The sequence below is a fragment of the Schistocerca piceifrons genome, chromosome 2 (genome assembly GCF_021461385.2).
Source record: "Schistocerca piceifrons isolate TAMUIC-IGC-003096 chromosome 2, iqSchPice1.1, whole genome shotgun sequence".
NCBI lineage: Eukaryota > Metazoa > Arthropoda > Insecta > Orthoptera > Acrididae > Schistocerca > Schistocerca piceifrons.
In genome coordinates, this window is record NC_060139.1 from 929057724 (window position 1) to 929079098 (window position 21375).

General features: G+C 43.4%; 1 protein-coding gene across 2 annotated transcripts in view; it reads right to left on the minus strand.

The window, feature by feature from the left end:
* LOC124776843 overlaps positions 1-21375 on the minus strand; it is a 140966-nt gene that overhangs the window by 27445 nt on the left and 92146 nt on the right. For both annotated transcript variants that reach the window (XM_047252007.1, XM_047252006.1), the window contains exons 4-5: positions 17274-17393; positions 17048-17192 (exon numbers count right to left, since the gene is read on the minus strand). In XM_047252007.1, the coding sequence (XP_047107963.1) occupies positions 17048-17192; positions 17274-17393 (265 nt within the window). The remainder of the gene's footprint in view (positions 1-17047; positions 17193-17273; positions 17394-21375) is intronic.

Genomic DNA, 21375 nt, shown 5'->3' on the forward strand with positions numbered 1-21375 from the left:
GGTTCCTTCCGGAACACTTTGTACTACTGATATTATGAGAAGGAAAGTTGCTACTCGCCATATAGCGGAGATGCTGAGTCGCAGATAGGCACAACAAAAAGATTTTCACACTTAAAGCTGTCGACCAATGACCTTTTTGCATGATGGGAGTGGTGCAGCTGGGTGGGGCAAAGGAGGATGGGGCAGGGAGGGGGAGGGAGAGTATGGTTGGGATGGCGGTCAGTGAAGTGCTGCAGGTTGGGCGGCAGGCAGGGGAGAGGTGGGGAGGGGAGAGAGGAGGAAGTAGCTGAAAAGGAGAGAAATAAATAAATAAATAAAGATTGGGTGTTGTGGTGAAATGACAGCTGTGTAGTGCTGGAATGGCAGCAGGGAAGGGGATGGAGGGATGAGGACAATGACTAAAGAAGGTTGAGGCCAGGAGGGTTACGGGAAGGTAGGATGTATTGCAGCGAAAGTTCCCACCTGCGCAATTCAGAAAAGCTGGTGTTGGTGTGGAGGATCCATATGGCACATGCTGTGAAGCAGTAATTGAAATGAAAGATATCAGGTTTGGCAGTGTGTTCAGCAACAGTGTGGCCCACTTGTTTCTTGGCCACAGTTTGTCAGTGGCCATTCATGTAGACAGACAGCTTGTTGGTTGTCATGCCTACATACAATGCAGCACATTTGTTGCCGCTTAGCTTGTACACCACATGACTGGTTTCACAGCTAGGTGATGTTAGTGACCAGACTGGAGTACGTGGTGGTGGGAGGATGTATGGGACAGTTCTTACATGTAGGTCTATTACAGGGGTATGAGCTATGAGGTAAGGGATTAGAAGTAGGGGTTGTGTACGGATGGACGTGTATATTGTGTAGGTTCGGTAAATGGTGGAATACCACTGTGGGAGGGATGGGAAGGATAGTGGGCAGGACATTTCTCATTTCAGGGCACGATGAGAGGTAATCGAAACCCTGGCAGAGAATTTAATTCAGCTACTCCAGTCTTGGGTGGTACTGAGTTACGAGGCGAATACTCCTCTGTGGCCAGGCAGTGGGGCTTTGGGAGGTCATGGGAGACTGGAAAGATAAGACACAGGAGATTTATTTGTGTACAAGGTTTGGAGGATAATTACGGTCAGTGAAGGCTTCAGTGAGACCCTCGGTATATTTTGAGAGGGACTGCTCATCACTGAAGATGTGGCGACCACGGGTGGCTAGGCTGTACGGAAGGGACTTCTTGGTATGAAATTGGTGGCAGCTGTCTAAGTGGAGGTATTGCTGGTGGTTAGTAGGTTTGATATGGACTGAGGTACTGATGTAGCCATCTTCGAGGTGGAGGTCAACATCTAGGAAGGTGGCTTGTTGGGTTGAGTAGGACCAGGTGAAGCAAATGGGGGGGGGAGGGGGAGTTTGTTGTTGAGGTTCTGGAGGAATGTGGATAGGGTGTCTTCACCTTTGATCCAGATAATGAAGATGTCATCAATGAATCTGAATCAGGTGAGGAGTTTAGGATTCTGGGTGTTTAGGAAGGATTTCTCTAGATCAGACATGAGCAGGTTGGCATAGGACGGTGCCATGCCGGTGCCCATGCCGTACCCTGGATTTGTTAGTAGGTAATGCTTTCAAAGGAGAAGTAACTGTAGGTGAGGATATAGTTGGTCAAGGCGACTAGGAAGGATGTTGTTGGTTCGGAATCTGTCGAATGTTGGGAAAGGTAGTGTTCAATAGCATTAAGGCCACAGGCATTAGGAATGTTAGTGTACAGGGAGGTGGCATCAATAGTTACGAGCTGGGCACTGTGTGGTAAAGGAGCAGGAACTGTGGAGAGTCAGTGGAGGGGGGGGGGGGGGGGGGGGGGGGGAGGGGGGGGGGGGAATGGTTGGGGGTATGTTCTGGGTAATAGGTTGAAGATGTTGGTCTAAGAAAGCACAGATTCTCTCAGTGAGGGTACAGTAACTGGCCACAATGGGGCATTCTGGGTGGTTAGGTTTATGGACTTTAGGAAGCATGTAGAAGGTAGGAGTGCTGAGACTGGTAGGTGTGAGTAGAGATGGACTCCAGGAAGAGGTTCTGGGATGGGCCTAAGGATTTGGTAGTGATGGAAATCCTGCTGCATTACTGGAATGGGGTCACTGTGGCAAGGTTTGTAGGTGGAAGTAGCTGACAGCGCAGATCCACAGGTGGATTACAAGGTCGTGATCAGTTTTTAGATGGTGGGCTGCGGTTCTTTCTGTGGATGGAAGGTTAGCCTTCATGTCGAGGGATTTGGGGAATGATCGTGAGGCAAGGTCTGAGGTTAAGAAACTCTGGAAATTTAACAGGGGGTGGTTTTTGGGCAGTGGGGATGGATCACGGTTGGATGGAGGAGTGAAATAAGTTAGCCATGGTTCAATATTGGTCTCTGGTTGAGTTTGATTGGTAGGGCTGGTAGCGAAAAAGTGTTTCCACGGTAGGGACCGGGAGAAGGAGAGAAGGTCTTTAACAAGTCCTGCATGACTGAATTTGGGAGTGGGGCAAAAGGTGAGGCCTTTGGAAAGGACTGATATTTCTGTGGGGCTAAGGCTTTTGGAGGAAAGGTTCGTGATTGTTTTGCGGGTCTGTTTAGGTTTTGGATTGTGTGTGGTGGTGGGAGGGAATTTTGTTTTGGAGGGTGGGATAAGTGTAGTAGGTCTGCGAGACACGGTTTGTCAGCTATGGGGGGACATGGGGGAGGTTTGGAGGTGGTTGTAGAAGTGGTGGACAGTGGTACTCTGAGGTGGGAGTAGGAAGTGAGTAGGATGGAGAGTTTTTTGAGGTGGCATTGTGCATGTTATTCAAGATCCTGCAGGGCAAGGGTTTCAATGTGTGTTATGGGTTCCAGGAATTTTGGATTGCATAGCAGGAGAAACTTGCAGATGGAGAGAAGGTAATGCAAGGATGTTTGGGCTTGGTTGATATCGTTTTGCAGGACCATGTTGGTGAAGGCTAAGGATTGGCAGAATTTGAACAGGCGGAGGTCTTTGTGGAAGGAGGGGTGGCAGCCAGAGATGGGTAATTTGATGGTAAGGCCATTAGGGGGGATTCCATGAGTCTAGCAACAATGCAGGAACAGTATGTGTGACTGAGATCCAGCTAGGGATAAGGAGACTTATGTATTGATGCAGATGGAAGGAGCAAGGATCCACGGTGGTGGAAAAATGCAAAAAATAACGTAAATAATGTAGAATAACACTCAAAAAATTTCGCAAATTAAACCCAAATACATGTGAAAATATACGAAAAGGATCCAAAAGGGGGAAACAAGATGAAATCTGAGGGAGTTTATGACAGCAAAATGTGAAAACTCGCTAAAATTGGAGGAAAGTCACAAGGATCAAAGTAAAGATTAACTGATAAAAAATACATACATTACTGTTGTTAGCCATGTCTGTGGGTGGATAAGTGTGAAAAAGGGGGATGGCAGATGTGACTGGATGGTGGAATTATGGGGTGTGAACTGGGATAGAATGGAGTAAGTGTCGGGGGTTGGTTGGTTTAAAAGAGGGGGAAAGGGACCAAACTACGAGGTCATCGATCCCTTGTTCCAGGGTGTATACGTGGATGAGGAAAAAAAATTCCTGAGTTTTTCCCGGACTTCACGGTTAAAAATACACTTTCTCCCGGATGAAAATACACTTTTTCCGTGTTAAGTAACAGTATACTTTTCCTCAGAACTGTAAAACTTATCAGTAGTTTCAATGGTTGTGGTTTTATACACCGGCGTAGAATTTCCCAGCATTTTAGACAATGAAACTTAGGGGGAAAAAACACGTTTGGAGAGATGTCTGATGTGCAGCACCACGTACACTGCATATTTCGTATTACGAAAGTATAAATTCGAATTCCACCAAAAACCACATGTTACTTTCTGAAGGATTGAGATCGAGATTGCGATGCGCTTTTGTAAGCCAGTCGTAGCTCAAGTCAAGCGATCTCGCCAGCCGATGACAGCGGATATTCAGAACATGGGACACGTGATGTAGTCAGTCAATAGCAACATCACTGATAAGTAGCACGAACACACAAATAGGGAAAGGTAATGGTTTAAATTTATATACATAGTGTTGCTAAAAGAAAAGAAAAGAAAAGCTTTCATGTAGCCTATAATATTGGCCTCTGAGATTAATGAGCTGCAAGAGAAGCAAAGCTTTCATATATAATGTTGATCTTTTTTGCGTGTGTTACACTTTAACATACATCACACAAGTGTGCCTGTAAAATTTTTAAGAACGACATAAATGCCTGATCTTCTGGGCTCGAAAATATTCTAAATGGTCGTTCTCAATTTGAGTTGTCATCTCGGACATTTGACACATTCGATCTCTTCGATCTGCTTGTCGTCTTATGTTATACACGTACTGGAAGGAAATCGCTTACAGGTCTTGAACTGCATATAGTTGGTCTTTTCAAAGTGAAATAGCTTTAAACCATTTGAATTTTGAATGAGAGTCTAACGCTCTGTGATTTAAGAAATTCATCGGACATTGGCGGACATAGTTCATCTTGTGTAAAAGCAAATTTACTTTACCTGAAAGTAACGCTTTTCAAATAACCATTCGGAATATTTTCCCCGCAAATTGTTAGATTCGTTTCAGCAGTTGCACCAGATGACAGGCGTCGCCGTGCTTGCGCACCTACTATGACACAGGAAGCCCGTATGTTCATACGTGTAAAACGTTAAAAGATCTTGCTTTATGTCATAAAAGAAACAAGACGTTAGAGGATACTCCAAAAGCATGGGAATTTTGTGAACCCTACTAAAATGCATAATTCGGCTTAAAGTGCACATTCGTATGTCCATATTTTCTTGGAGTACCAGTACCACATTATCTCATGTTTGGTTCTTTATTATGGCATAATGCCATACGTGCTAAACGATGAAAACGTGAACTTGAAATGTAGCGAACAGCTGAAACTAGGCAATAGTGTGGAATTAAACACTGCGTTTCAAATAAATTGACTGCCTCAGCAGAAAAGATTAACAAAAGGCAAATTTCTTTAACAAACCGTCAAAGATAACTTCATTGTCCTGCAAGGCGATTAACACTTGACTGACAGAAAGGTAGAAACAAAATAAAATCTGAAACTAATAACTTATTTTAGCCTTCCGTAATTATGTGAATATATTTTAATTCACTTGATAGCTCCTGACCACAGAAATCCGTTTTGTTTTCATTTGACGAGAGAGCAATAAACGAAGAGGAAACAGCAAAATCACTTAACGTAAACACGGGTCACGTGGAGTCTACCACCTCCTCACTACAACTCGGACTGCTCTGTGAATCAGGTCCGGATCTACGATATTTCCGAACTGGGCCAATATTAGATAGTGACGCTCCCCCTCCCTTGAGCGTTTGAGGTAGGAGGCAAAAAATTTAAAAAATCGACTTTTCAAAAATATCTTCATATTGTAGTGCACATCTTTCTGAAGGGTCTGATACATAAAACATATATGATCGAGGGTACGTAAGACATGTTATTTGGTCTTAAGTGTGCCGAAGTGCAGTGCCATGCCTTTTCACAGAATTCTTCCATCGCATGTATCTGTATTTCGCTCTGTGCAATTCAAACGTGTAATATTTTGTAACGGATGCCATAAAACTATATTCAGGACAGTGGAAATTAAAATGTTCTGTGGTGCCTCTCCTGTCCCAGTCGGCCGGTTTGACATCCTGCCCTCTCAAAAAAATTTCGCAATTAGTAGTGTATGAGAGGACAAGAACTCTTCAGAAAATTTTCAGTCTTTACTGCCTATCAGCTAATAACTTGCTGTTCTGTGTGACATAAAATTAAATATAGGATACATAAAACGAGTAAAGACAAGAGACAAGCAAGACAGTACACATTTCTTCAATCTTTAAGTCCTAGCTCTATAATCTGGCCACAGCTTTATATAGCGTACTTTCCTTTCTGGGAAAGAATCTATGACGCCATCAAAGTTCGTCAACGTTTTGCTACATGAAAAAACGCAGGAAAGCTGTTAATACAAATAGTACCCAAGACTGGTGTGGTTTCTCGATGTGATTACGTGTATTTTGTCACTATCTGCTAGATAAAACGAAATAGGCCTGCCTAATATTGCAGCAATTGTTACACACACCAAATAAACAAGACTGTTTTGGCACAAATGGTCATTTTTATAATACAACAGAAGATAATTCATGAAGTACCAACATCAAATGCCTATTAGGCCTACAACAAGCAAAAGGTTTTATGTTAGGAAATAGTAGTAGTAGTAAATTTTTATTTAAATTTGGAATCGTCATATTCTTCCCTAATTTGTGAGAGTCTCCGTTTCTTCTCCTTCCACGTTCTAACAAACAATCTTGTCATCACTAATTCTGTAACTATTCCTGCCAGTGTCAAAATTTATTCTGTGATTAACTTCACTAATCCTGCCACAATCACCGGTTTAGTTATCCCGCATTTGTTCTCCGGTTAGGCGTTATTAAGTGTTCGTACAGCATGTTTTCCACGCTACTCCCAGAATAGAACTTTAGCGGCTGTTAGCTGGGGACTGTATAACGGGCCTTCAGTAGTGTACCGGTCTGGCCAACAATTTTCTGTCAAAATTTCATTTTCTTGGATACAAGGAGAAGACAATACGTAATCTTAGTTACCTGTTATTACTGTTGGTAGTTTATTTCCACTCTGGTAGTCTGAATCTATGGAATTCGCTAGTAATTATAACAACGCTGATCATTTTCAAACCCAGTCAACCACATAAACAGCGATTGTCATTCACCCTTTCGGGTTTATTCACTCAGCTCGTATAGACCCGTCCCCTTTTGTCTGCAGGAAAGTTTATTTCTAGATGCGACGGGGATTCCCCAGGCAGAGGCATCTCATACACTATGCACGCATTCAAAAATCAACTTATGATTCATTCAGAAATCAACTTAGAATTTGATCAAAAATGTACAAAAACCAACACAGGCGCATTCAAAATCATATGAGTAATCGATAGACCAATGTGCGCTGGATGCTAGGCGCTTTATGAAACAAGATCTTTTTCCTCAATAATATGAATTTGGTGCCCCTCCCACCCCTACCCCCACCCCTCTGAAACTTCCGCCCGGGACAGATAGACACCCCAGTTTGCCCCGACCCCCTAGTTCCGGGTCTGTTGCGCATACATGAATCTGCCGGTTTGGTGCACCAGTAAAGTTTTTCCGGGTAGCATCTGGCTGCTTGCTGCTATTGCTTAATACAGCTAACTGCCACACTTCTGTAGCCAGGAGCGGGAGAAGGTACTATTCATACGCGACTCAACTGCACATGCGCATAAGCTCGCTCGCAACCACTCAAACGAATCTAATGTGAACAGTTGTGACGTCACGCTCATCGGAGGCAATTTGTTGTTATGAAACATTGCACAGTCTTCCTAAAGCCTTTGACACATTTTGCTGTTGGCAGGTGCTTGTATGAGCACTGTGTTTTGTTCCTGTATATGGCACATTTCCTTCGCAACATAGGTTTTATTTTCGTTTTTTTTTCTCTTGTTCGTGTTTTGTTGCTGCAGTATATTATTATGCAGTAGCGAGATACAGTAATATTCTTTGTTAGAGTATTGGTTCTTATTAGTCAAAGTTACCAAAATGTAACCAAACACTAAAACAATCAAAAATTCTCAGAATTCTAAAAAATTCCCGGGTTTTTCTCGGATCTCCCGGTTGTCCCGGGTCGTATACACCCTGTGTTCCTAATAAAACAATGCCACAAGTATGAGAATAAAATAGACAAGACATATAACACAAAACGGAAAGACAGGAAAGACCACAAGAACGAAGGAAAAGCAACGAACACTAAAAGGAATAAAAGAGGGCATGAGAACAACAAAGAGATGCAAGAAACAGAAGAGAGTAAAACAAGGAAGCAGATTGCAGTGGCTGGCTGACCACGAAAATAAAAATGAAAAGCCAACCCACCCTGCAACACATTAAAACCTTCACCCTAAAAGCCTAGGGTGGAGGACACAGAGGTGACGAAAGACAGGCGCTAAAACTCAGATTGAATGATAAAACCCACCCTTACGGTTGTAACGTAAAACCAAATCAGCTATTGAGGCATTAATCTACTAAAATCAATGATAAAAAGTCCAGCAACCGAAGATGAAGTCGCAGGGCAGCCAAAGGAGGACATAGTAGAAGAATATTGGCCGCTGCCAACCGGGCGCCACACTGACACTGAGGTGGGTCGTCCATGCATGGCCAATGCAGAGCCTGCAAAGAACACAGAGGGGCAAAGAACAAGCGCTAAAACTCAGATTGAATGGTAAAACTCACCCTCACAGATGAAACCTAAAACCAAATCAGCTGATGAGGCGTTCATCTGCTAGAAGTCCAGAGTCCCTGCGAGACACCCTCATCAAGGACTTCCACACATTCGTGGTCCCCTTAATGGCTCGCAGTTTGTTGTGCGTACTGAGATTTTGCCATTCCATCTACCAAACCTGAAAAACCTTGTGGCGTAATAACGAACACAGGTCAGTTGCGGAGATGCCCATAAGTGGTTTCCGTGTAGCCTATTTGGCCAACCTGTCAGTAAGTTCATTTCCTGGGATTCCGACGTGACCAGGGAACCAGGCGAACACCACTGAATGACTGGACCGTTCCAGGGCATAGATGGACTCCTGGATGGATGCTACCAACGGATGATGAGGGTAGCACTGGTCAATAGTTTCCAGGCTGCTCAAGGAGTTAGTACATAAAAGAAAAGACTCCCCAGGGCACGAACAGAGATACTGAAATGCACGAGAAATGGCCACCAGCTCTGCAGTGAATATACTGCAGCCATCAGGTAAGGAATGCTGTTCAATATGGCTACCGTGCACGTAAGCAAAGCCAACGCGACCATCAGCCATCAAGCCGTCGGTGTAAACCACTTCAGAGCCCCGGAACACGTCAAGAATCTAGAGGAAGTGAGAGCAGAGAGCCACAGGGTTAATGGAGTCCATAGGGTCAGATGAAAGGTCCACACGAAGTAGCGGCCAAGGCGTACACCATGGAGGTGTACATGAACGAACCGCAAGTAGAGATGGTAAAGGCAAGAACTCCAGTTCGGAGAGAAGGGTCCACACGCGAACTGCAATCGTTGGCCCGGAATTGGGCCGCCGATGCGGGAGATGGACTGCCGCGGGTGGGAAAAGAAGACGGTAATTTGGATGCTCAGGGGAACCACGAATGTGTGCTGCGTAACTGGTGAGCCATTGCGCATGTCTGATCTCAAATGCAGGGATACCAGCCTCCACCAGTACGGAAGTCACCGGACTCGTCCTAAAAGCTCCTGTCGCTAGTCGAACCCCGCAGTGATGCACAGGGTCGAGTAAATTCGGGATTGGACAAGGGCTATGTAGAGCTGCAGCAGCATAGAGCGATCTGCACCCCAATTGGTGTTGCTCAGGCAACGGGGCGCATTGAGGTGCTGCCAGCACTTCTGCTTAAGCTGATGAAGATGAGGGTGGCAAGTCAATCAAGCATCAAAAACCAGTCCTAGGAATTGATATGTCTCCAGTACAGTGATTGGATCGTCACTGACGTAAATTGCTGGTTCCGGATGAACGGTATGACGCCGACAGAAGTGCACGACACATGACTTTGCGACTGAAAACTGGAAGCTGTGGGCTAGAGCCCATGACTGCGCCTTGTGGATGGCTCCCTGTAGGTGCCGCTCTGCAGCACCAGTACTGGAGCAGCAGTACGAAATGCAGAAGTCATCTGCATACAGAGAAGGTGAGACGGAGGGCCCGACAGCTGCTGCTAGACTGTTAATGGCCCCTAAAAATAGAGTGTCACTTAATACAGAGCCCTGCGTGACTCCATTCTCCTGGATATGGATGGAACTAGAGGAGGCACCAACATGGACACGGGAAATACAGAGCCACAGGAAGTTGTGGATAAAAATCGGAGCGCGGGCCCCGGAGACCCCACTCATACAATGTGGCAAGGATATGATGTTGCTAGGTTGTGTCGTATGCTTTACGTAAGTCAAAAAAGACGGCAACCAGGTGTTGTCGTCTGGAAAAGGCTGTTTGGACGGCAGACTCGATGGACACAAGATTATCAGTGGTAGAACGACCCTGGTGGAAGCCGCCCTGACATGGAGCCAGCAGGCCACGTGACACCAGAACCCAACCCAACTGCCGACATACTGTACATTCCAGCAGCTTGGAAAGAATGTTGGTGAGGCTGATGGGATGATAGCTATTCACATCAAGTGGTTTTTTACCAGGTTTGAGCATCAGAATGATGGTGCTCTCTCGCCATTGCGATGGCAAGACGCCATCGCACCAGATCTGGTTGAAGATGACGAGGAGATGTCACCTGTAGTCACATGAGAGATGTTTAATCATCTGGCTGTGGATCTGATCAGGCCCAGGGGCTGTGTCAGGAGCTCCCACTCTATAAATGGGGCATTATAGGATTCACTGTGGCGTGTAGTGAATGAGAGGTCGTTCCCTTCCAGCTGCCGTTGGAGTGTGCGAAATGCTGGAGGATAATTCTCCGACGTAGAGGCTCGAGCAAAGTGCTCGGCAATCGCGTTTGGATTGGTAGATAACACGCCATTTATGGGAACACCGGGGACACCTGTTGGGGCCTGGTACCCGAAAAGGTGATTGATCTTTGCCCAGACTTTGGAAGGTGATGTATGGCACCCAATGGTTCTCTCTCCCCCAACACTCCTGCTTCCGTTGTTTGATAAGGTAGCGAACATGGGCACAGAGCTGTTAAAAAGCTATGAGGTGCTCCACGGAAGGGTGCTGCTTATGCCACTGTAGAGCTCGCCGATGCTCCGTAATTGCTTCAGCGACTTCCGGCGACCACCAAGGGACTGCCTTATGCCTCGGGCACCCTAAAGAGTGAGGGATCGCGTTTTCTGCCACATAAACAATTGTTGTAGTCACCTGCTCAACCATCACATCGATGTTCCCATGTGGGGGAGATTCAATGGTGAAAGTTTCCCAGTCAGCCTTGTTTAAAGCCCATCTGGGCAGGTGTCTGTGGGCCTGATGCTGGGGCAGTGACAGGTAGATGGGAAAGTGGTCACTACCATACAGGTCGTCATGTGCTCTCCAGTTGATAGATGGGAGAAGTCCTGGGCTTCTAATTGATAAATCAATGGCCGAGTAACTACCATGGGCCACACTGAAATGTGTGTCGGCCGCAGTGTTTAAGAGGCAGAGGTCGAACTGAGACAGTAAAGTTTCGACATCTCTGCCTCAGCCAGTAAGCACGGTACCACCCCACAAGGGGTTATGGGCATTAAAATCTCTCAAAAGTAGGAAAGGTTTAGGGAGTTGATCAATCAGTGCAGCTAATACATTCAGGGGTACTGCATCATCTGGAGGAAGATATACTTTGCAGACAGTTATTTCCTGCATCGTCCTTATCCTGACAGCCACAGCTTCAAGAGGGGTTTGAAGGGGCACATGTTCACTACAGACTGAGTTTAGGACATAAATGCGAACTCCACCTCACACTCGATTATAGTAGCTACGGTTCCTGTAATATCCTTCTAGCCACAGAGGGCTGGGGTCCACATCAACTGCCGGCAACCAAGTTTTCTGGAGGGCAATGCAGATAGCAGGTGTAAAACTTAACAGTTGTTATGGCTCAGTCAGGCAGTGGAAAAAACCACAATTCCACTGGAGGATGACATCGTGAGACTGGGAAGGCATGGAACATTCAATGAGGCAGTTTACGCCTCAGAGTCATCTGCCGTCACTGACTTATTGCGTGAGCAGTCTATATCCATTGTGTCTGAGGGTCTGGTAAAATCTAGGTCCTTCGCAGACTCCAATATCTCCACCCCATCCTCAGACACAGAGCTTGTAGGTAGTGTGGGTACGACTGAAATTTCCTTGGTCTTAGGGGTTATCTTTTTGGATTTCTCTCGCTGCTCCTTGAGTTTTCCTGGCTGGGAGGACTTCACTGGCTCCGGCTCCGGGACTGAGGATGTGCATGAAGCCCTACGGCCAGCGGCTTTTGGATTCTTCAGCCACTGGCGGGTGTCGTCTTTCCCACTAGCAGAAACCTGGGAAGGGAGTGACCCAATGGACCCCTTCTTAGCGAGAGAAGCCAAAGAAGACTTACGCTTCTCTGGCTTAGAAGTGGGGACAGACGACCCCGATGGTTAGCGGGGAGGGGGTTTGCTCCCGAAGTAGGTGGTGCAGGAACAATAGGGAGGGAAATGCCCCCCACAATCAAGGGGGCAGGTGTAGTCTTCCGGCTTTGAGAAGTCACTTGGGTTGGCGGAGCTGACTGTGCCAGAACTGTGTAGTGGTGGCGTAAGACGATGTCAAATGCACAGGATGCAGGCATTCAAATTTTCTCTTAGCCGCAGTGTATGTCAGTTGGTCCAGGGTCTTCTACTCCATGATTTTCCTTTCTTTCTGGAGAATCCTGCAGTCTGGCGAGCAAGGTGAATGGTGCTCTCCACAGTTGACACAGATGGGAGGCGGGGCACATGGAGTATTGGGATGTGATGGGTGTCCGCAGTCTCGACATGTGACGCTGGAAGTACAGCAGGAAGACATATGGCCAAACTTTCTGCACTTAAAGCACCACATTGGAGGAGGGATATAGGGCTTTACATCACAGCTGTAGACCATCACCTTGACATTCTCGGGCATTGTATCACCCTCAAAGGCCAAGATGAAGGCACCGCAGGCAACTTGATTATCCCTTGGACCCTGGTTGACACGCTGGATGAAATGTACACCTCACCGCTCTGAACTGGCGAGCAGCTCATCGTCGGACAGCAAAAGAAGGTCCCTGTGAAATATGATACCCTGGACCATATTTAAGCTCTTATGGGGTGTGACGGTTACATAAACATCCCCTCTTACAACAGGCAGGAATACGTCAGGCCTATTCTAACCCTCGACTCGCAGGGGAGAGTGTTGGGGATGGGGAAGGGTTCATAGGATGAGATACAATATCGTGTGGCACTGGAAAGGTGCGGAAGTAAACACACAAAAATGTATGAAATGCAAGGATAGTGATCAATTTGAAAGTAGAAGATTAATTATATTGGCGGAAGTAATTAGGGACATAAGATGCTGCACCAACAATCAGCGTGGTTTTGTAGCTGTCTGTTGCGCACGGCCAAGACAGTTGATACAGTGTGGCTTTTAAGTAGAGCATGCAGTGCTGTTAGGCAACAAGAGAAACACAGGAAAGAAAAGAATGAGGACGAACATTGAGTATGGTGATGCAAAAGAAAATAATAACAAAGGAGAACAGCACTGGGTTAGGATTGTAGAAAAGCAGTCAGGCTAAAAACAAATCCGGGGGTAAACCCATGGACACCTGCATGGCACCATTCTACGCTAACCTATTCATGAGCCATCTAGAGGAATCCTTCCTAAACACCCAGCGTCCTAAACCCCTCCTCTGGTTCAGATTCACTGATGACATCTTTGTTATCTGGATCAAAGGAGAGGACACCCTATCCACAAGCCTCCAGAACCTCAATAACTTCTCCCCCATTTGCTTCACATGGTCCTACTCAACCCAATCCAACAAGCCACAAGTCTAGCGACCCGTGGTCGTCGCATCTGCAGTGATGAGCAGTCCCTCTCGAAATATACCGAAGGTCTCACTGAAGCCTTCACTGACCGTAATTATCCTCCAAACCTTGTACAGAAACAAATCTCCTGGCCTTATCTTTCCTGTCTCCCACCGCCTCCCAAAGCCCCACTGTCCGGCCATAGAGAAGCATTCCCCTCATAACTTAGTACCACCCAGGACTGGAGCAACTGAATTACATTCTCCGCCAGGGTTTCGATTACCTCTCATCGTGCCCTGAAAAGAGAAATGTCCTGCCCACTATCCTTCCCACCCCTCCCACAGTGGGATTCCACTGAACCTACACAATATACTCGTCCATCCTTACACAACCCCTGCTCCCAATCCCTTACCTCATGGCTCATACCCCTGTAATAGACCTACATGCAAGACCTGTCCCATACATCCTGCCACCACCACCTACTCCAGTACAGTCGCTAACATCACCTAGCTGTGAAACCAGTCATGTGGTGTACAAGATAAGCTGCAACCAATGTGCTGCATTGTATGTAGGCATGACAACCAACAAGCTGTCTGTCTGCATGAATGGCCACCAACAAACAGTGGTCAAGAAACAAGTGGACCACCCTGTTGCTGAATATGCTGCCAAACATGATATCCTTCATTTCAATGGTTGTTTCACAGCCTGTATCATATGGATCCTCCCCACCAACACCAGCTTTTCTGAATTGCACAGGTGGGAACTTTTCCTGCAATAATTCCTATGTTCCCATAACTCTCCTGGCCTCAACCTTTGTTAGCTGCTGTCCTCACCCATCCAGGCACTTCCCTGCTCTCATTCCAGCACTACACAGCTGTCATTCCACCACCACACCCAGTCTTTTTTTTCTTTATTTTATTTCTCTCCTTTTCTGCTACTTCCTCCCCCTCCCTCCCCCCACTGCCCACTGCCCAACCTGCAGCACTTCACTGTCTGCCATCCCCACCATACTATCCCTCCCCCTCCCTGCCCCAGCCTCCTCCTTTGCCCCACCCAATCACCACTCCCATCACGCACTGGTGCTGCTGCTCACAGTGTGGTTTCAGTTGCCTGAGACTGTAGTCGTTTGTGTGAGTTGCATTTGCTGAGTGTGTGGGTGCATATGTGTGTGTATTGTTGACAAAAGCCATTGGCAGAAAGCTTTAAGTGTGAAAATCTTTTTGTTGTGCCTATCTGCAACTCACCATCTTCACACCCTTCAGACAATATGGGTGATTTCTTGTCTAGTTAACTGGGAGTCTATTTGCTCAGCCTACACTTCTTTGTACCTTTTCACCATCCCATGAGGAGGCAGTCACTAGTGTAGCTGAAGAAACAGTGTACAGCATAGCTCCTTTTTTGGATGGCATTATTACTTTGTGTTACAATGAGTCTCCCATTACCTCCACTCATTATCCACGAGTGGGATATGGGAAATGGCATGAAGTAAAGCACTGCCTGCAGTGGTATTGCTTGCATTGGGGACTCTGTGTTCCAAGGCTGATACAGTCACTATGAAGGTCCAACAGCAACCTCAAGAAGTAGCAACAAACAGGGGTGTGGTGAACATCTCGATGAAGCACCTATGGAATTGAGAAGTTGGCTGAGGGGCACTGCTGTCCCGCAAGGAAGACAGGTCTTCAAAGCCTAGGGAATAAACCCCGAGAGAAAATCATACCAACCTGAAGACATTTCGGTGGCAGCTCCACGAAAAGGGTTAATCTTGTGCCGTACCCATAATGTTGTTGAGGGACACTTTATTTACTAGCAATTCTAACAATGAAGTCTTTTGCTACCTGCAAAAACCAGGAATGAAAAGGGGACAATAGTTTTACCGTAAAATATAATTTTAAAATCATGAGATGGAATGAAACGAGGATAAGCAATACTGAATACTTACTATGTATACTGAATGAAATAAAAATAGATATTGCTTCAATAGCATTAAAAAATGAAGGACTTGAAACAGACTATGACATTTTTACTTTATGCAGACGACTCTTGCTTTTGTGACTGGATGGCAGCAGCACATGACAAACTATGGTCTAGGTACTATTGAGAGGACAGTAGGGGATTACACTATTTGCAAGAGAGAAGATGTGTGAAGTAGTTGGTCTGCAATTTGGGAGACATTCATATAAGGAATCATGAGTGTGATTTGATGCATTTTGTGTACGTTATTTCTTTGTTAAATGAAGTAAATTGTGACTATATTTAAGGAAGTTAATTACTAACAAAAATATGTGAACTGAAATAATTATTGTTATAATGGTGCCAGCCGGCAGCTTTCAGTTTCTTTCGATAACTGCTATTGTACAATAATCTATTGTTAAACAGACATCAAGGAGGAAAAACTGGACAGACTTAATGTAACAGTGAAAATTTTTGTATCATTTTCATTTTTTCAGAGACCTATTTACAACAAAATCAGTTTTCATTACGTTATTGATAACAGAGTAACAATTACTGATTCTTGAATTTCATGACCAGCAATTTATTGTAAGCAACAAACCTATTTAATATTTTCAACACACTCCCAAAAGAACTAGTAACTGAAAAAAATATAAACATAAAAGAACATGAGAGGTTTTTGAGTAGTTTGTTATGTGTGTTAGTTATTGGTAGTATTTGCACGAATGATAGTAATTTTCAGGGAATTTTGACCATAAATTTGATTGAATTAATTTGTCATTGCATATTGCTGTAGGAAAATGTGGTATGAGCCTTAACAAGAGTATCAATATGAATACAGGAAAAACACAGAAGTGATACGTTTACACAGGTGACTCAAGGTATAGTAACCAAGAGATTTAATGTACAATCAGGATAGTTAATTACGGACAGTACATCTATATACCAAAAGGCATCTTATAGTGTGTGGGGAAGGGAACTTTGTGTATTCATTTACTATCTCCTTCAAAAACAAAAAAAGGCACACTGGGAAAAATACAAAGATTCAATTGAGCAAGTTGCCCAACATCTAGAACAGTGAAAAAAGCTGAAAAAACTGAATAGAGGAAGAGAAAGCAAGCTTTTGCTGACAGCAACCTCTGCTAACGATGAGCAGAAAAAACATTTGTTTTCAAAGCCTGTAGAGGGTAAATAAATGCCCATTGCTATTGGTAATGGGCATTTATTTACCCTCTACAGGCTTTGAAAACAAATGTTTTTTCTGCTCATCGTTAGCAGAGGTTGCTGTCAGCAAAAGCTTGCTTTCTCTTCCTCTATTCAGTTTTTTCAGCTTTTTACCAATAGCAATGTTTCACAAATAAGTGGAAAATTTCAGGTGAAAACTTTTTCTAATTTATAATACACTAATGACAGAAAAGAAAACAATAATAATAACTGTTATTTAACAGCAGCTGCCAATGAAGATAACCAACCAATCCAACATCTCTTACACAGGTTGTACTGCTGTTTGTGAACAGCAAGATATGGACAACTTCCATCAGCAATCAGCCAAGGCAGTCTTAATTCATGACATGCAGGTAAATCTCACCTTTCACTTCCATAAACATATTTTCTAGTTCTTCAGTCCTGGATTCACTCTCTTGCAAAGAAGACACTTCCTTCAACCATCGTTTAACAGTGGAAATCTCATTATCTAGCTTAAGTTTTTCAGCTTCTAGATCACTGAAACAAATCTTTTCAAAAATATAATGTATTAATTGAACATCTATTTCCCTCTCAGTACCAACAAATAGAAAGCTGCAGTTTATTCCTACCTCAGTTTCAGATTTTATTCTCCGAGTCTGCAAGCTGCAGAAATACAACTTCTGGATATAGGATGCATATGCGATCTCAGATTTTTCTGTGAATGTCATAGCTTTTGGCTTGGGTACCACCTAAAAAAAATAATAAAAAAATAAAAATAAAATGTTGGGGCTACCGCACTGAAGGATAAAATTTTGACCCACTTTGAGCACAGAACTAACACTCTGTAATGATAACAAAAAAAAAAAAAATTGATATTCTGAAAACAACAAGATCTGAAGCTAACAGTACCAGAGAAGGAAAGTTGCTACTCACTATACAGCGGCGATGCTGAGTCATGATAGGCACAACAAAAAGATTCACGGATGTATAGCTTTCAGCCATTAAGGCCTTTGTCAGCAGTAGACACACACACACACACACACACACACACACGCACGCACGCACGCACGCACGCACGCACGCAAACGCAACTTGCACACACGTCTACAGTCACAGAGAACTGAAACCTCCGCTATACGGTGAGTAGCAACTTTCCTTCTCTAGTATTGTTACATTCCATCCTAGACCTGAAGCTAATAAAGAGACTGAATTTTATATGCTTCACCAGCATCCAATACGTCCCTGCGAAAGCCTTGTGATACTGAAAATACGGTAGTGACGTGCTACAGAAGTCTTGAGCTTTGAAAAGTTCTTTACAGTTAACTCACAATGACAGCTGCACAGCCTGAGGTTTACATCAAGCTCCAGAAATACCCTGAATACACACGCCTTAATATGAGGGCTATTCAGAAAGTAGGGAAAGTTTTGACATTAAATAATAAAAATAAATAAAAACTAAGTACAAGAAAGACATTTTATCATATACATCTAAAAGAGTGACTGACCTACTACTTTTCCACATAGACACCAAACATTCAGGCACTTATCATATTGGTGGACAAGCTTTGAAAGACCATCACCATAAAATTCTGCCGCCTGAGACTTCAGCCAGTGAGTCATGCCCGCCTGGATTACGTGTCATCATCAAAGCGCTGTGTTGCAAGCCAGTTCTTCATCTTGGGAAACAAGTGGAAGTCGCTTGGTGCAAGATCGGGACTGTAGGGTGGATGAGGGAAAATTTCCCATTTGAATGAATTAAGGAGTTCTTTAGTGCAGTTTGCCGTGAGAGATCAGGCCCTGTCATGCAAAAACAAAATTTTGGACGTCAGCTTTCCTCGGCATTTATTTTGAACTGCTCTTCTAAGGCTGTGCAGATTTGACAGTACTGGGTAGGATTTATGGTTGCTCCACGTTCAAGAAAATCAATAAGAAGCACACCTTGCCTATCCCAAAACATTGTCACCATCAACTTCCTTGCTGACAAGGTTTGAAAACATTTTCTTGGTTTTTGGGGGGACCTTGTGTGCCCCCACTCCATGGACTGTAATTTTGTCTCACAATTGACGTGTTTCACCCAAGACTCATCACCGGTTACGATTTGATCCAGTAATGAATCACTATGTTTGTGGTAGGCCTCCAGAAATGTCAACTTTGCCCCCATTTGCTGTTCTTTACGGCACTCTGTAAGCATTTTGGGCAGACATCATGCACAAAATTTGTGGTAGCCGAGCTTTGGAGTGATAATTTCAAACAACAAAGTCCGTGAAATTTGTGGAAAAGAAAGCAGAAGCTCCGTTATTATGAAGCAACAGTTTTCATGAATTGTTTCATCAACTTTAGCAACAAGATCGTCAGTCACAATGCTCGGGTGTCCACTCTTCTCTTCATCATGAACGTTGGTTCGGCCATTTTTAAACCAAATGCACCATTTCCGGACAGAACATCCACTCATTACTTTGTTTCCGTACACATTGCACAGTTCACAATAAATTTCTATGGGTTTTAGGTTTTTTGCCAACAAAAACCGTATCACGTATCACAGACCACACACACAACTTGTGAGATTTTTGATTGCAGCACACATTTCAAATTTGAATATCGAAAAAACCAGATGTGCAGAGACATTCCCGCTGTCACTGATGGATACCGACTGAGCTGCCGAGCACGTACATATCAAAATATACGCGATCGGCGGGTGCCTAGCGACATCACACGGAAACATTCCCTACTCTCTGATTAGCCCTTGTAAAAGAAAATACAAGGGTGTATTTCAAAACTGTAAACAGTAGCATGCATCCCTCATACTGCACTATTGATTGTATTTTTATACAGCCTCCTCGAAAATTTATTTCTCTATTGTTTTCAATAAGATAAGCACAATTTTGTACACGCTTTATCAGATTTTTTTACTTTTATATAAAAATATGTCACATGGTTGAACAAGTGGAGCACAGTTCCAAGAAATCACTTTAATTGTACAGATTGGCGATTTCTTGTCATCCTGAAAGATTTTGTCGTATAATTCAGGCTGTGCTTTTCTACCCCAAGAGTCAATAATTAACAGAAACCATTCTTGACCCATATAAGACTTCGAACATTGTTTGAGAAAATCAGTATACAGTTCTGTCATTAGCTTCCCAGATTTGGAAGACATTCCAACATTTTTATAATTTTGCTCATAATCTTTTACTTTAACTCAGGGACCAAAGTTACTGGTTGTCTCTTGTAAACAAACACTTGACGTAGGTTGTTTCCAGACAGAGTGAGTGTGTATTGAGCAGTATATGTATGCATTACTTTATTCATGTTATCTCTCTTGACAAAAATAGTTTTGCTTCCTTTGACAGCCAGAGTTCTGTTGTACACCGACTGATACTGACATCTTGGAAGGAAAAAACAACCGAAATTGAACATTTTGTCACAGAATCATAAAAATAGAAAGCAAAATGAATTTTAGAATACCTTGCAATAAATACCAGCCTGGTCAATGTTAATAACAAAAGCTTTGTTGAAATTCGTTATCAATTTTAACGTCTAGGTTCGAAAAGTGTCTGAAGCAGCCAAGGTTTTTTGATTGTCACTGCTTCCTTTCTTGAAACAAACATTGTCACTTTTCTCTGATGAATTTCGTGCTTATTTTTGAATCTATGAACGCATCTGTCACAAGTGTAAATTCAAAATCTGTGAACTGTTGTGCTGCTGCTAAAGCCCACTGTTGTAAATTCCTTGTCACCATTTGCTGATTATTCTCTCAGGATTCAACAAAACGGTCACTCGTCCAGGACTAATTGCTGTGTACTTATCAAACTGATTGCCTCCTATTTTATTTCTTCTTCCCATTCTTATTATATTTGTAGTTTCCACATGGGGTGAGCCAATGCTACATTAACAATGTTAATTTTGTAATCCAAAGGAAGATGGTCTACTTCTCTTGCTTTCTTTTCTTCTGGTTCACATTCACCAGATGAGCTGTGGTCTTCGTAGTTTTCGAAAGGTTCACTTTCACAGTTTTCATGTCTGTAGCATGTCAATCATCAGTCGTAAGTATTTTTTCAGCCAACATGTCCACATTATGTCTGTAAATTTCTTCACCTATTAACATTGTTTCAAGAGAAATTGTCATTGAAGATTCTGATGCAGTCAAATTATTTGCAGCAAGTAAGCTTTCATTTTAAATATCCGCATCTTTTAAAGTCACCTTAGACGCTTCACTGTATAATGAATCTGCAGCTTCTGATACTTTCACGATGTTTTCACTGGCAGACATTTTTAATTCACTATATTGTAAAAATTCCAATAATATTTAGCAGTACAGAACACTCCAATCTCTGCAAGAATCAGGAATGAACAGGCACTGTAGCAGGTAAGGCTCATTGTCTGACAAGTTCTGTGAGGGCCTTAACACTTCCCTGACAGTCTGAATGTATATACAGTACAGTAACAGCTATATTCTGCTTTTCCACGAAGAAACTGGTTCCTTGAATTAACAATGCATATTTATAATCTTTCACAACTTATAATACCATCCAATTTTGTAGTAACATTATAATCACAGAAATTAATGATTTAATTTACCTCCATTAAAATGCATTTTGAAACTATTTAACATTTTAAAAAGAAGCTATTTACAAGTGTAATTCACATTTTAAGTAGCCTGTGACAGCCATTTAATAAATAAAATAAAGTTATTTATAATTTATTGATAACAATTTAGGTCAATAAATTTAATTA